Source organism: Papaver somniferum, chromosome 7 (genome assembly GCF_003573695.1).
Source record: "Papaver somniferum cultivar HN1 chromosome 7, ASM357369v1, whole genome shotgun sequence".
In the NCBI taxonomy this organism is placed as follows: Eukaryota; Viridiplantae; Streptophyta; class Magnoliopsida; order Ranunculales; family Papaveraceae; genus Papaver; species Papaver somniferum.
Window position 1 is genome coordinate 23,358,194 of NC_039364.1, and position 16,961 is coordinate 23,375,154.

The 16,961-nt window shown below is 35.9% G+C and overlaps 1 protein-coding gene across 1 annotated transcript; it reads right to left on the minus strand.

Annotated features, from left to right (window-relative positions):
• Positions 1-9,953: 9,953 nt before the first annotated feature.
• LOC113296702 (pentatricopeptide repeat-containing protein At1g63330-like) lies at positions 9,954-12,067 on the minus strand. Its single transcript, XM_026545020.1, has one exon. The coding sequence runs from the start codon at positions 12,014-12,016 to the stop codon at positions 10,148-10,150; it is 1,869 nt and encodes a 622-aa protein (XP_026400805.1). The 5' UTR covers positions 12,017-12,067; the 3' UTR covers positions 9,954-10,147.
• Positions 12,068-16,961: the final 4,894 nt, after the last annotated feature.

Sequence of the window (16,961 nt, forward strand, 5' to 3'; positions counted from 1 at the left end):
GACCCGATTATTTCCTTTTGTAATGAAATTTCTATGTAATGTCATGTGGTTTAATGAGTTGTAATTTCATATATCTATGTACTGGTTTGAACATTTTAATGGATTGTAATATGGGCAAAGTAATGAAACAAGCTTTTAAGATCAACATTGTGATCCCAGCTTCAATTACGGACGGGTTCGTACAGGGAAAAACCCAACCGTAATAAGATTTATCCCCAAAATATAGTTGAATGAAGAGTTTCGGCTAGGTTATTAGGGACATGAACCTAGTCGTAAGTAGTTTTATGTTACAAAATTTTATCAAGAAAAAAAAAACAATTCAACAAAATACTTCATTCATATTCCTAGTGATCCATTCAAAATAATATAATATTGTCACATCTAGACAAAATACCAAAATACATATGACCCCGTTATCACTTCTAGACAAAATCTTTTATTCCTAATAAGTCATTCAAAATATTTTCACCACCCTTCACGAACATTTCGTCATTCTCGTCATCGCTTATAAATACTAATGAGGCATTATTCCTCGATATTAGTAGTGTCTTTCAAAATTCAAAACTTTCCTCGAATCTATTACACCAAGACTTGGACATTTTGTTACAATTGAATAATGGAGGTAATGGGCATCCTTCACTCAATTGGAGGTCGATTAAATGGTTTCCGTGCACGTAACCAATCACCACTCTTCTTGTTTTATTCGATTCTTCGTCAAATGGTATTCTTATTGGTGCAAATGTGAAACTCAGTGAATTTGAGATATAATGAACAACGCAATTGAATGCGTTGGCGAGTATTTGTACGTTTATTGGCATGGACATCCAATACTCACTTGTAAAACATTTATTTACGTGTAACCGTCATTCCCATGCGACAAACCTTTCGTTTAACACCGTCTCGGACTCGTCTTTTTCATCATTGGTATGTAATAATCTCGGAAACCACGTAGTTCCAATAAACATTTTTGTCATACATAGTCAACTTGTTCACAACCCCAATCTTTCGCGTCTTAAAATGGTCCAAGTTGATCCACAAAGACGTGGTAACCACAATTCACATCTCCATGTACCTCATCCATGGCGTTAATATACTCACGAACAAAGTCGGGGAAAAAAAGAAGGTAATTTTCATAAATGATATATAAATTCCGGACATATCGACCCTCCTCATCTCTAGGGGTGGTTTGTACATTGCGTTTGGAATACGAACTGTCCCCTTCCTTTCACTTGACGGAAATATTCCAACCATCAGACGTTTTCCCGAATTTCTTGCTAATTGTTTAACACCGTCTCCACCGCCAAGTCTTTTTCTTGTGCTTCCTTGGGAGGGAACTTCGCAACCTTTTCCTTTAACTCCCACTTATTTGTTGCGCATGCTTTGGAACCTTTTCCTTTAACTCCCCCATCTTTTGTTCCGCATTCTTTGGAACCTTTTCCTTTAACAAATTCACTTTTTGCTAGTTGTTTGTAACGAAAGACCGGACCTTTTCCTTTAAAATCAAATTTGCTTGTTGAACTGTTTTGAGAGGGAGGCTCAAGATCTTTTTCTTGTACATTTCGATGACTTGGTTCTCCTTTTATCCATTTGATCTCTTCTTCATTTGTTTCTACCTTGAACATCCTCCTCCATCTCAATCTCCGCTTCATAGGATTTTTGCAACAACTCAAAACCCGAAGGATCTTTTTTCTTTGATTCTTCCAACAATTCCCTTGTCGTTTTCCTTCCTGCACTCCTCTTTTGTTTCGTAGAAGGCCTCACATTTCTCTTCCTCTTAGGTGGTTCCTTCATATCGTAGCTAGTTTGTGGGTATACGAAGTTACTCAAGTTACTCAACCATATTTGCCTTTGCCCCCGTGTTAATGTATCATATTTCGCGGTTAGCGCTTTTAAAATGTCGGTATCGGCAAATGTTCCTCCAAAATCTTGATCAACTATTGTTTCATGGAATGATATTTGTTGCCAAAAGGGATCAACATCTTGTATCGGAATAAATTTGTCATTGTAATTGGCTATGACATGCCGACATGGGAGGCCCAAACTTGTCATGTTAGGACAAACACACTCTCTTCCGTCAAAGTTACCCAACTCAAAGTGTTGTATTTCTTTCTTGATCATATCAATTGCACGATCCGATACTTTAAAAGTAATTCCCCGGAGACAAGGATTGTCTTTCCATTTAATGTGTTTACTAGATCGTCTTTTTTCAAAATGTTCATTCACTCTATCGAGATCACAGAGGAAATAGTTGTGCATGGCTTGGAATACCGTAACAAATCCACCATCACGACTATGAAGCTTCTTCTTTAACCGGTTGTGAGACGATTTCACCATACTTGTAGTGTGGTTGTCGAAGTGTTTATATTGGTTCTTGAATGCGGCTACGAACTTCTCTTTATGCGGATCCAACCAATTGTCCACCAAATATTTCACCATACTTGGATAACTTCTCAAACTAGCCAATAACATACGAGATCGTTCTTCATAATCTTCCACGGTGAGAGAATATGCCATGGCATCCAAATTCTCATGGAAACTATCCCATCTTAGTTCCGCCAACATGTTATCCTTCTTGATTTTTTTTTTGGCTTCTTCTTATTGATCTACCGGTAGTTTCTTTATTCTCTCCATTTCACTTTTGTTTGTTGGACGAATGATGGTTTTACATTTAGTTTCAATGTTATTCCATAGGTGGAACGTCCAAAGAAGGTGATGAGCATCCGGGAAAACCCTCGCTATTGCATTCAACAATGCTTGTTCCTTGTTGGTGACAATCACCTTTGGAGTATATCCCTCCATGTAGAATAACTTCACTTGTTTTAGTGCCCACACATAACACTCTTCAAGTGCTCATCTTCCAAGAAGCAAAACGCGACACTAAACGGAAAGTTGGTGGAAGTTTGTTCAATAATGTTCAACACCGGCATCTCATACTTGTTGGTCTTGTACGTGCAATCTATTAAAAGTACTTGATTGGAGCACCGCGCCAACTTTATAAACTCGGGATGAGCCAATATGAGATTCTTTATTTTTTTATCCTCATCTTCATCATGGAAAAACGAGTAATTATACTTCTCTCCCAAATGTGTTAGTTGTTGCATTTGATTTCTATTTTCACATTGCTGATTTTTCAATTTTGTTTTGGAGTTGTAGATGGTTGGCAAAGTAGAAACATTCAATGGTTTTAAGCGCTTTATATGACCGAGTATGTCAATGAGTTTCATACGGTTTTCGGTCATGGAACTTACAATCATTTTTTTCTTCATCATTAAGCCGCGTCGCATAAGGATGGGATGGCAAAGTCTCCGGTATTAGGTGGTTATGGCGACCGCATACAACTTTCTCCAAATACCGGACATTACTTTCCTTGTTGAATTTAAATTGAAGCTTGAACGGGCATTTAGTCTTCTTAGTGAAAGTAGTATTCTTCCTCTTCGTCTTATTTTATATTCGGTACCCTTTTTCACATGACTTTTACTTTCTCCACTACACTCGCAAACCATTTGAAAGTGGCGGTCTTTTGTTGATCCATTACAAACTATAACATACATAATTAACTTTCCACGTTCTCTACCCCATTGCTTTGCCTCATATTTCGTTTTCCATGTCTATATGGTCCAAAAACTCAAAGTTAGTCAAAAAAACATATATAGTGATATGGTCCAAATGAATGAGCAACATATCTTTCCATTAGTTTCAAAAAAAACATCTACCAAGTCATTCAAATAGTGATGGGAAGAATCTTCAGTTAGAATTTCGTTTGCATCAGGTTGAGCAGGCATTGGGTTAGGTGGAAGCACGATCTATCAACCAAAATGTCACAACATTAGTCCAAATGAAGAAGGAAAACTACACTTACGTCCCGGTTTTAAGAGTCACGAACCCAACCGTAGGTAGTATTCCCAGCCGTAATATTTGTATTTCCAACCGTAAGAACAAAATTTAAATCACAAGAAAATTTACGGTTAGAACAGAAAAAATCGAACCCAACCGTAAACTTAGTTACGGTGTGGAATTATGTAAAACCCAACCGTAAAAGTGCAATAAATACCCATGCACATAATCAGTTACAGTTGGATTCGACATGCCATTTTCCCAATCATAATACTTCTACGACTGAGTTTTGTCCTATTGAAAACCAGTTACGGTTTGGAGTTCATCTAAACCTAATCGTAAATATGGCTTACGGTTGGTAACGAAGCTTAAACCCAACCGTAATCTTGCCTGTAAGTCGAAAAATATGAATTTTTTACGTAGTTTAGCTAATTTTGAGCGAAATTGTACTCATGGGAGATAGTTTAGAGGCATACCTGTTGATTTTCAACCATTGGTTCTTCACTTTGTCGATTTATTTCTTCAATTGGTTGAGATTCACCATCATTTTGTGTTAAACCCTCTCTACCATCTAACAAATCATCCATCTCTTGGTCTCCAACATGAGGTATGTAAAACTTGTTTTCTCTATCATACAAAGATTCACCCACCTCGAATTGGTAACTGGTTTCATTCATTTTGGTTGAGTGAATCAAAATCTAGGTTTTAAAAGAAATCTCCAAAAATTTTCTTTTTTTTTCTTCTCTCTAGTTTTTCTTCCCACAAAAACTTTGTCCCAAAATTCACCAAGTATATAACAAATTCATTAATTTAATTACTCCATCCGTTTCACAAAGATAGTCCGCTTTGACTTTCTCAAAATATTAAGGAGACCATATTATTTTACTTGACCACACTTAGTTACTTACGTATTTTATTTTAATAAAAATGCTAGCAATAAAAACAATCCAAAATTGTTGTGAGAATTATAAATACGAAATATAAAAGAAAAATTTAAAATATATGGAATTTATGAAGTATAAACTTTATAAGGAATTTAATTTTTAGAGTTAAATGTATATTTCCTTAAAAGGAATGAAAGATATATTTGTTTCCTCGATTATACTAATTTTTTTAATATTTAAGATTGTGTCACGTTAAAAATGGATTTATGATTATAAAGAATTCAAGGATATATTAGAGAGTTCATTGAAAAAAAGTATGACTATAAACAGAAGCTAGACACAATTTTGAAACTGACGAAAAAGAAATAGAGGACGGTATTTCAGAAACAAATGGAGTATTATATATCTAATTAAATAAAATTAATATTAACTAAATAAGGGTTGTTTAGTCATTAAAAAATTATTTTAAATAAGAGGTTTTTGATATTATTTATGGGTGATCTGTTTTTGTCCTATTAGATGACGCCACTCTATTAAAATGTGACGCCCTAACAGTTGTATACTCTTTATGTTCCCTATCTTACTCACCATAAAGCATTATGCTTCAAAAGTAAATGAATATAAAGCATTATAAACTATGTTCTCTATTGGTTGTATACTACTGATAGAAACCTTCTAAGACTCCACAGAATTCGGTGCAGAAAGTGAGATGTGGCGGAGACTGAAGTTTTCAATTAATAGTGGAGGATAAAGAACATCATTTGATTGGGGATTAGTGGGTCTCGAAGGGAAATAAAACAAAATAGTGTTTAACTATATTTAATAGTTCTGTTTTCGGTCCGCGAGTTATAACACTAGAGGTGTCACTATCCATCCATAAAAAACCCATCAAAATAAAAGTAACATAAAAACCCCATCAAAACAAAAGTAACACAAAAACTACAAAGAATTTTGATGAAACCAATTTTGAAATTTGGAGTTTTTGTATCATTTTTTAAAAATTTGGGGGTTTTTATATCAATTTTGTTTAAGATGGAGCTTTAACTGATCCCAACATTTGAATGGGGTTTTTGTACCACAAGTTTGGTCACCTTGGGTTTTTATGACTAGTTCTGTTTTATTATTTCTATTTCTAGATTTTTTTTTTGTTTGAACATTTTTTTTACCTAAATTTGTATGAAAAATTATTAAGGTAATGAATTACGATACTGATGCTTCTCATCGAATTAACAATATTAAATGTTTTTATGTTATTTAGTGAAAAAAATGGTCGCGGTGTATATATGTATACCACATTGATGGTTTATAAATTTAAACTGTGCAACTTTTTATAGCCAATTTTTCTTTTAAAAAATAAAAAAAAATCGTGAGATTAGGAAGTGACAGCAAACAGTAGCACAACATGGTGTTGAACCATAGTTATTTCCATCTTTCTCACTTTTTTTTTTTTTTTCATCGGCAAATGTAAGAATATATTGATAGAAAAGGCTTACCGGAAATAAGCAACAACTGCCTTACAAGCAAGGACACCCCCTAAGGAAACCTCAATAGCTAGGAACAAGGAAAGACCTAGTTACTTACAAAAAAGAAAGAAAAAAGGGAAAAACCTAGACTAACACTACCCTGAAAGCCAAAAACAACAGCTATGGACAAGATTACAAAGCAAAAAAAAAAATGACCCCAGTTTGAAGTTATAATATTCTTCAAGATTCCTTTAAGAGCTTCCTCATTCCTACATCATTGAGACCGGGTCTTATGCCTAGTTAGTAAATTCGCGAATGATTCGCGAATTATTCGCGAATTTTTTCGTATCACGAATTTTACCGTCTTATTCGCGTACGTTTGCAACTCTGAATCCAAGTCGCGTATTATGTGGCATTCCCGGATTATTCGCGAACCGTTCACGAATTTTACGTATCCCGAATGATACGTCCGCTTAATTCGCCATAAATTCTTTAGCTTTTACTTTTTAAAGACTCCACTTTTTGGGCTTTACTGCCTCCCGAGCATACACGACCGAATATTAAAAGTGTTGTAATTTTTATGAAACAAAAACGACTGAAGAGATTTGAAGGTGAAGGTGAGAGAGATCTCAAACTCACTAACCAAGCATCTAAACCACCATACGACGTCCTCTTGGATAACTAATGTTGTATATATTATTAATATCATCATATTAAGTTTATTTTTCTTTAAATAACTCACACATATGCATAAAAATTGGTCTATGACCTTATAAATACAAATTATTTGTTATATATAGATACCGAATTTTCAGAGCCGAACTCACATTTATAAATCGAATTATACACGTACGTATGCCGTTCTGAATTACTGACGAATCACGTCCCGTTGACCGAATTTTGGACCGAATCTGGATTTTACAAAACCATATAATACTCGTACATTTGTCGTTCCGTACGTTTGCCGAATCCCGAATTGCTAACTAGGGTCTTATGGCTCTTTCCAAGAGCTTTCCAATCATCTTTCCACGTCAGCCTGGGAAGATACTAGTCCTAGTGGTCATTCCCTATTTACATGGGGAACCGATAATGATCATCTGTTTTAGGTAAAAAAACGACCAATTATTGTCTCTTATTTAAATTATTGGGTCCACTTATTCAAAGTCATACGTGTTTTAACCAAAATTCTATTTAATTACCCAATTTTTAACCAAAAACGGTTAATCATATCCGGTTTCAACTAAGATATGCGACTTTTATGTAAAAATTCCACCTGACCCCACCAAATTATATGGTTTTTAATCTTGAAACGGTTGATGGCTATCCGTTTTTTATTTTTTGGGAACGGCGAACCATTGACTGTCTTCGAAGTCTTTGCGCAGGAATTTCCAGAGACCAGGGAAGGAGAGGCTTTTAACAACGTTTTTTTGGACTGGGAGGAGCTTGGGCATCTCCGTAAGACCCAGACTGGTAGACTTGGAGCTTTACCTTCCTGATTACTTGTTGCATTTCGAAGTTGACAGCATTAAAGAGTTGGAAATAACTATGGTTAATTACATCTTTCTCACTCTCTTTTTTTCATGATTAGACACTACAATGATCACAACATATACTTCTATTGAAATGAAACCGTAATCTATGTTAATATTAGCATGATTCTGTTTCTAAATTCTTTCAGTACTCCGGAAAAAAAAGAGTTGTAGATTGTTGGAGTTTTCTGAGTGAATAATCATGATCAAGTACCATATATTTTTCATGACATGGATATGTAAGTTAGACAGATATTAATTTCATCGTCTCTATTTATCATGTCGTTTATATTGATAAGACAACGTACTCATCATTAAGCATTCTTCTTCAAAACATAAATGAATATAAAGCATTATAAATTGTGTTCTCTATTGTTTGTATGCCTGATTAAAAAGGCTCCAAGATATTACCTAAATTTTAATGCGTAGTCAGATCATTTTCACATAATTGGTACAGGATTGAGACGTTGGCGGAGATTGAAGGTGTTAGAGGAAGATAACGAACATCACTTGATTGGGGGAGCCAGTGAATAAAACGAAATTGAGATTAATTATTTTTTTATTTTATTTTATTTATTTTTTTGTTTGAATATTTCTTTGATGACTTCTCATCAAACTAACAATATTAAATATTTTTTATGAAAAAATAGTCATGGTGTATATATTTGTACCACAACGATGATTTATAACTGTGTAACTTTTCATATCCAATTTTTCTTGTGCGAGTTCATTTTTGTTTCAATTTTTTTAAGTAGGAATGGAGATTTATTGAAAAAAGAAATATTAAGCTACATTGTTTTCCTCTAAAGAGGATAATAACCACGTAGGAAACTCATCTATTCTAACATGATTTTCTTCACTCGTGATAATCTTTTCTTTTTGATGTTTTACAGATTTCTCGGTTGGGTTTACCACCTGGGGAAATACGACGAACTCTTCAGCGCCAGAAGGGTGGATGCCCACCTGCATAGAGAATTAAAACCTGTTTTAGAATCTTAGCAGAAGAACATGTGAGAAGAAGTAGCATTCATTTTTAACTAAGTGGATCGTGCTTTGAGCCAGTACAGTCTATCAGATATCAGCTACAGTCAATCATACCGACTACCGAGTATCAAAAAACTGATCCAAGCATGCCTTGTCAACTTTTGAATGGAGAGATTTAGCTTACCATGCTGTCACATTGCACCTTACTGTCTCCACATTTCAATATGCAACTGCAACGACCTATAAAGATACCCAAAAACACAATTAACTGAACATTAAAGAGATTTGGTAGAAAAACATTAAAAAATTAAAATTACAAAGAAGATTTTTTTCCTTGAACAAACCCCTAACTTGTAAGTAAAACTATATGAGAAGGCATAGATTCATGGAAAGCAAGAAATTGCGCATGCTCTAGTATGTAAAAGATCAAAGAAATGAATTTTCAGATTAGAAATTATTAAACATATACAGGCACAAACTTTGAAGAGGTGCACGGATTATACCTGCATGATTTCAGCTGCATCTGGGCGGCACATGGATTCCCCGATAACTTAATTGGTATCAGCATCAATAATCAGTTTCATCATGGACTTCTGTTGCCTCCTGAATAGACAACACAAAAGATAATTGATGCACAAGCACTGGACCTCAAGAATGATCTGCTACAAATAAATACAAACGACCATCAATGGCAGTACAAACCTTTAGTATAACTTAAACGAGAAGAAGGCTGAAATAGAGGAGTGTTACCCCCTAGCAAGTTATGTTATTTCTAGTCCGCACTGTCTTGTATAGATATTGCCGAAGTTATTAGCGGGAAGTAATGCATCAATATCAAAGAGATCTCTATGAAATTTGCATCACCTCAGCAATTTCTTTGGGTTCACATGGCAAAACAACCTAAGAACCTAATAAATGAAGATTTCACCCTTATATGGATTGCAAAAATTTTATGTCTATCCTTTACGTAATTTTCCGATTCTTTGCACCCCATATGTTTGAGGAACTGTGTTTGCCAGTTCTTTATCAACGAATATGTGTACTTTATAAAATATCAAAATCTATATGTATAAATGCATGTGTGGTTGTGTACCTTATTTCTTATAAAGCTTCTCTTGTCGCCATCTGAAAGAACTCCACCTACAGTAGCAGCGACCTCTCTAATCGTTGCAGCAGCCTGCAATGCCCCCCCTAAAATTTCTGAACAAGTTAAAACATTATTTACATAAATGAAGTTCAACTGAAAGTGAAGATATACATGACCCAAAAGAACATAGTAAAACCCATACTATATGGTTTTTCATCAAGGTGTATCTACAAGTCTACAATCCATACAAATGTCCACAAGTTCACTCTCCAAGGAGCATAAAGAGGCAAGTAAAGAAACCCTGTATTTTCAAGCAAAATGTTGCGCCAATAGAGATTTACGCGGCTTCACAAGAAAAATACAAAGCTAGAGATTTTTTAATTCATCCACGGAGAGCGTGTTTAGTAACAAACGAACAACAAAATCACTTGGTGCAAATTTTCTTTCACGCATCATTCGAAGAAACTGTAATGCCTTCTCAGTCTCCTTTCCTTCAAGGAATCCCATAATGATAATATCATATGTTCTAGAATAAGGTAAACAACCTTTCCCTTCCATTTCGAAGATTAGTTTGTTAGCCTCCAAGAACATTCTGTTATTAAAGAGGCCCACCATCATTGTGTTATATGTTACCACATCAGGAACTAATCCTTTTATTGTAATCTCATTAAACAGTTTTCTTGCATCTGCTAACCTGCCAGCCTTAGACAAAGCATGAATAAGAATGTTGTAAGTGTAATTATCAGCTGAGATTCCTATACCCTCCATGGATTCAAACAATTCTATTGCCTCCTCCATTTTTCCATTCTTGCAGAGACCATCCAATAAGGTACTGTATGTGACTTCATTAGGAGAATGACCAAAAGATTGCATCTCATTAAGAAACCTTTGTGCAGTCTTCATTCTTCCAACCCGGTATAATCCCCTTAAAAGTATATTGTAAGGAACTATAGAGGGTTTCATTCCATTTTGTTTCATTTTCTCGAATAATTGCATAGCTTCGTCTAAGTTACGATTCTTGCAATACCCATCAATTAACACATTGTAGATGATCTCATCTGGCTCAAGGCTCCTATCCACCATCGAGTCAAACAGTTTAACCGCTTCTTGCAGCCGACCTGTCAAACACAAACCGTCAATCATTGAGTTATAAGTAATCTGATTCGGTTTTATGTTTATCCTGTCAATTAATTTAAATAACCCCCAAGCATCTTCCATCATCCCATCTTTACAATGTGAATCTATTAATATATTAAAGGCTACTATATTTGGTGAAATCCCTCGATCCATCATTTCATCAAAATATCTCCTTGCTTCTTCCCAATGACCATGAAGGCAATGACCATCAATCAAACAACTATATGTCCATACATCTGCAGAGATTCCTCTATTAGCCATCTCTTGGAGGAACCTCTTTGCCTCCTTAAACCGACCTGAATTGCAAAGTCCATTAATCAAAGAATTGTACGCAACAACATTTGAATCTCTAAGCATTTCGGAGAAGAGAACCAAAGCTTTGTCAACTAGACCTCCTTTACAAAGAGTATCTATGATGGTACCATAAGAAAAAACATCAGGTCTGCAGTTCCATTTCCCCATCTTGTTTTTTAGCTGAAGAGCAAGACCGACTTTACCGGTTGTACAAAGCCCATGTATAAGAATATTACATGCAACCGCATTGGGTTGAATGCCTGCCTGAGTCATTTTACCAAACACTTCGAATGCAGAATCAACTTTTCCTTGTTGACACAACCCATTAATCAGTGTACCGAAAGTGATAACATTAGGACAATGGCCTCTCTTAATAACCTCTCCAAGCAAACAAAACCCATGATTCAGCTTCCCTAATTGACAGTAACAATTAATCAAAATGTTGAATGTATAAATATCGGGTTGTACCCCGACCAAGCTCATCTTCTTATACAACATAATGACATCTGAATAACATCTGATCTTCGATAGAGAACTCAATATGTGATTAAATGTAATGTTAGATGGCAATGGCCATTCCAAAATCAATTGATCAAAGTATCTTAAACCATCATCAAGTTTCTTAATCCTTCCAGATTTACACTCATACTTCACAAAACGTACAAGTTGTGTTACTCTATTATTAGCTCCTGAACCATAATAATTCCTCACAATTATCTCTGGATATAGAAATGAATGATTGAAATGATGATCATAATTGGATATTGATCTAGTATTAAGCAGCACTAACCTCTCCAATTTCATTTTCTCAGTCGCTTCAGAGAAAGTGAGAATGTACCTTGGACTCTTGGAGAGCTTTTGAGTACTGGGAGCAAATTTTGGTTCATTACGTAGTCTATCAAATTTAGCTGGTTCAAATCTTCCTAGAGATACACGATCGTGGCTTTTTTACATAATTCGATATGCGTCGTCCAGTTTTCCTCGAATTTTAAATGTTGATAATAGAACGACCGGTCCTCCAATCGCTGGATTTTCACTCGGGATACGGCAAATTTGTTCAGAATTTATTTATTTTTCAAAACTAGTCAAATAAAATCAAGGTGACCAAACATGTGGTACAAAAAATCCAGCCATATTATTTTTAATAAATGAAAACCATTTAATTAAAAAGTAACACAAAAACCCCAGGTCAAATAATAATGTGCAAATTTAGTTTTTATTACTTTAAAAAAAGCCAAACATACCCTTTTTATCTTGTCTTCTTCTTCCCTCCTTTCTTTTTTCTATTTATGCGGTCTTCATCTCCCCACCACTATTAACACCAGCAGCAACAAATATCTCTCCATGAACACCATCGCAACACCTCCGTCACCACCAGCAACAACACCTCCGTCACCACCAGCAGCAACACCTTCGTCTCCTCCACGAAACCTTCGTCTCTTTTTCTTCTATTTCTATTCAGATCTATCACCAACAGTAGCTCCGCCACCATCAAACCAACCGATGTGTCCAGATCCGCCACCAACAGAACCTCTGTCTCCTCCATTAACACCATCATCACCTCCGTCTCCTCCATTAACACCATCATCACCTTCTTCTTCTCCGTCTACCGATTTTCCATCAACAACACCGCCTCCTCTTATTTTTGTTTTTCCCACCAGTACATCAGATCCGCCACCAACACTACTTCTACCTCCTCCTTTTATCATCTAAAACCACCACCAATACCTTTAAATCGGCCACCAACAACACCTCATCTACAATCAACACCAGTACCTGCAGATCCGCTCCCAACATCACCTCCGCCTCCTCGTTCAATCCTCTACAATCACCACCGCCACCTCATGATGTTTTCATCACCAGCAAATGATGATACATCTTCAAAGTCGAAACCAATATTATATTGGGAAATGACAGATTTATGATAAAACCAATTTTCTGACAGTTTTGGTTGGTGAAAACAGTAAACTAATGATGAAACCAAATTTGGTTTCATCATAAACTTGCCTATTTTCTTTCATGAAACCAAAGATTTTAATGATGAAAATTAAGTTTATGATGAAACCAAATTTTGGTTTCACCTGATTTTTGTCTAGTTTATTCGGTCTGACTTGGAAGACGGCATGTTTGGTTTCATCATTGAAGTTATGTTGGTGAAATGACAATATGTGGTTTCGATTGTATGTACAATGGTGGTTTTGATTATATGTGTGTATGAATTGGGAGAATGTGTATAGAATGGTCTGGTACTGGTACTCCAGGTATTGAAGAAGAAGTTTTGTTGGTAGTGGTGGCCTTAACTGAAGTTATGAAAGTGATAAAGAATGGATTAACTGAGTAAGGGTGGTGCTAATGCAATGAGAGTTGTAGTTGAGCTCCAGGTGTTGCATAAAGGACTGGTATGGGTTACAATTAAAGAGGTGTATGTCTGCATTGTTAAAAGTGTAATGAATTTGCTGAAGTTGATGAAACCTAATTAGGTTTCATCGTATTTTTTTAATTTTGTTGAATATTAATATCTGTGAAGCCAATTTTTGATGGTGGGATATAGGTGGATTATTTTTTGTTGAAACTAGTTGTAGTTGAGGGGGTAATGGTAGTGGTGGTTGTGGCAGCGATGGGGGTGGTGCAGTTGACGGTGGTGGTAGGTTTCATCTTATTGTGGATTGTTTTTTGTTGAAAGTAGTCTTAGTTAAGGAGGTAATAGTAGTGGTGGTTGTGGTGATTATGGTTGTGGTGGCGATGGGGGCGGTGCAGTTGACGGTGGTGGAAGGTTTCATCTTATTGTGTTTCATTTTTTCTTCTTCTTCTTTCTCCTTTCTTTTATGATGAAACCAAAATTTGGTTTCATCTTATTTTGGTGAAACCAATTTTTGGTTTCATCATTTTTCTGGTGGTGGCGCGGTGGTGGTCGGTGACGAAGGTGGTTGGTGGCGGCGGCGACGACGGGCGGTGGTGGTGTTGCTGGTGGTGGGTTGTTGTTCGTGGTGATAATATAATAAAATTCAAAGGTTGGGTTGATTTTTGTTTTTGTTGGGGTGATTTAAATAGTAGAAGGGTAATATAGACAGTTTATGTTAAATGGGATTTTGTGAACATTTTGTTTTGGTGGAGTTTTTGTGCATGGATGTGACACCTTTGGGGTTATAACTCGCGGACCGTTTATTTTTATCCGTAAAAGGAATATGGTAAGGAGGAGTTTTGAACTCAAGTCTCGGATCACTGCTCAATAACTTTACCACTGTAGTATTGTACTATAATAACATCCGGTAGACTGTAAAATTGGTACTCCATTTATTAATATCCATTGCCACCTTTTACATCGAGGCTAAAAAACCCCAAGAAGCTAAACCTTAAATTCTAGCTAAACGAAATAAAACATAAGCACCAATCTTTATTTAGAGATGAACACTGGTAGATAGTTGGATACATCCACAAAGAGCAAAGTAACACCACCAACAACAACTTAAGTACTTAACCATACCACGTACATCAGAGGAGTACATATGCGTTTCCGTGGCTTATGCATGTATGAGGGCTTTCTTTGTTGAATCAAGTCTTGCAGCATATCTTCTGGCAGAGGTAGTACTTATTCGGGTAGGCGCTGTATCCCCACTGGTAGCATGGACATTCTTCATGCAAAATGTAACCGGCGACATTTAATTAGAGTTTATTCACTATCGGCGGTATTGAAAAAACAATCAAATTCTTCTTAATTATGCATACCTTGAGGGTATAGCTACGCTATCGGCAGCAACGGCTTTAGATCCACGTCCCGTTCGTCGAGCTGCGTCAGTCACTTCGGTTAAGGCAGTGAGTAGGAGAAGTGTGATGCATGCGATCAATACACTCTTCATCATCATTTTCTTCATCATCATCTTCATCTCCTCTAAATGATCTGCTTTAAATGGATATTTTAGGTTCACTCTTTACTTATAAGAGTGTTGTAAGATGTGGTGTTCTTATCTCTTCCCAGTTCAAACCATATATATACTGCCTTCTTAACCCGAAAAGATGAACCCAGTACCAAGACTTTTTAGCAACTCTGCGTAATGGTTAACTAGAACGACAAAGAAGAATTGCCTTGGAGGCAACTTGTCATGCTAATCACTGTGGTGTGTGTGGTTCATAGCAAACTTGATCAGTTCATATTGGATTTCCTTATTCCACCTAGTCAACAAAAGTAGGCGTTAGTACTTTCATGTCTAGTTACAAAGGATCGAGCAAGTACTTAGTCGTGAGTAGTCGTCGACATGAAGTAGTGGCATGTTAGCAGGATCCAGGATGTGGATAGCAAGGCTATCTTCAGTACTCAAAGATATTTTGTAATATCGCAGTTCGCAGAAGATTTTTGAATATTTCTTCAAAGAATAGGTGGATCTCGAGGTAGGCGTGGCTTGTCATCAAAATAGGTGGGAATACATTTGACTCTCTTGTAACCATTGTTGATTTTACAAAAGTTTATGCTTAACAAATTCATGCATTGTCTAGTTGTGCATTCCATGCTTTGTTTAAATTGCATTACGATAATTTTGTTGATTATGTTAATCTTTCCACGATTTGGAAAGGACTTGTAATGTTCTGTTTGTCATCATGAATTGTTATGGGAAATGAGAATTTCCACTTGTGGTATATAGGATACGCTCCTTCACAATTATATCTACATGAATTCAGCTTTTATGCTTAGAGTGGGTCATCATGGTCTTGGTGATATCAATATATAATGAGTGTGGTTAGCATGAATATTATACATTGTTTGAAAGAAGGAGTTTGTTCCATATACATATATGATTATTTCAGTGACTTAGTCACTGTTTAATGTTTCGGAAAAACATGTATTGTTTTTCAACTCTTGCTTATGATTACTTGAAAGTTAAATGTTATTCCTGCTGGGCACCCCTTTTAGGGATGATGTGCTCACCCATTCCCACTTTCAGTTTCAGAGACAGATCAGAGTTGCGCAGCGAAAGCTTCAAGGAGTTGATTACGTTATTTAGATTGCTTCCGCTATGTTTATTTTGTGTTTATATTCATTTATAAATCAACTCACTACTGAATATGTATCATTTGAGAGAAGTTTTGTATATATATATATATATATATATATATATATATATATATATATATATCAGAGTGGGGCTAGTTTTTGGGTTAAGTTTTGTAGCAGATTTCTTATTGAATGCTTAAGTATATGATTTGGATTTTTAGTGCCTCTGTATTTAGTTAATCTCTTGGATTAGTCAGCTGCTAGCTTTGGGGGCGCTACATTTGTGACCTCTTTTAATCTTACCTATCGGAGATAAATCTCAGAACACGCAACTACAGAGAAAATAGTTGGGTCTGGCTTCACAATCCCAATGAAGTCTTTAAGTCGTTAACCTACATGGTTTTGGAATAAACCTAAGGTTAAAGGAGAATCGATTCTAGTCGCAACTAGTATCACACATGAGGTGTAGGGATTAGGTTTCCCAGTTTCTAGAGTTCTCCCTTATATAGTCTTCAAATCAGGGTTTGATAGCTTTGAAACAAAGCAATCAATATTCACCGTTAGATGAAACCTGATCTAAGAGCCAAGTTAATTTGCTTGAAACCAAAGAAATATCTCTCCACCGTTAGATGGTCTTATCTTGTTACACACAAATGAAATGTACCTTCATTTAGATATGGATAACCATACCTAAACGTGTACACTAGGTTGACTCAACAATAGTTAACCGAAGTTAGCCATATGAACACTTTCATATCAACC

Bases quoted from the DNA above. Each gene is read 5' to 3' on its own strand.
- LOC113296702 (XM_026545020.1), bottom strand. From the start codon at position 12,016: ATGAAATTGGAGAGGTTAGTGCTGCTTAATACTAGATCAATATCCAAT.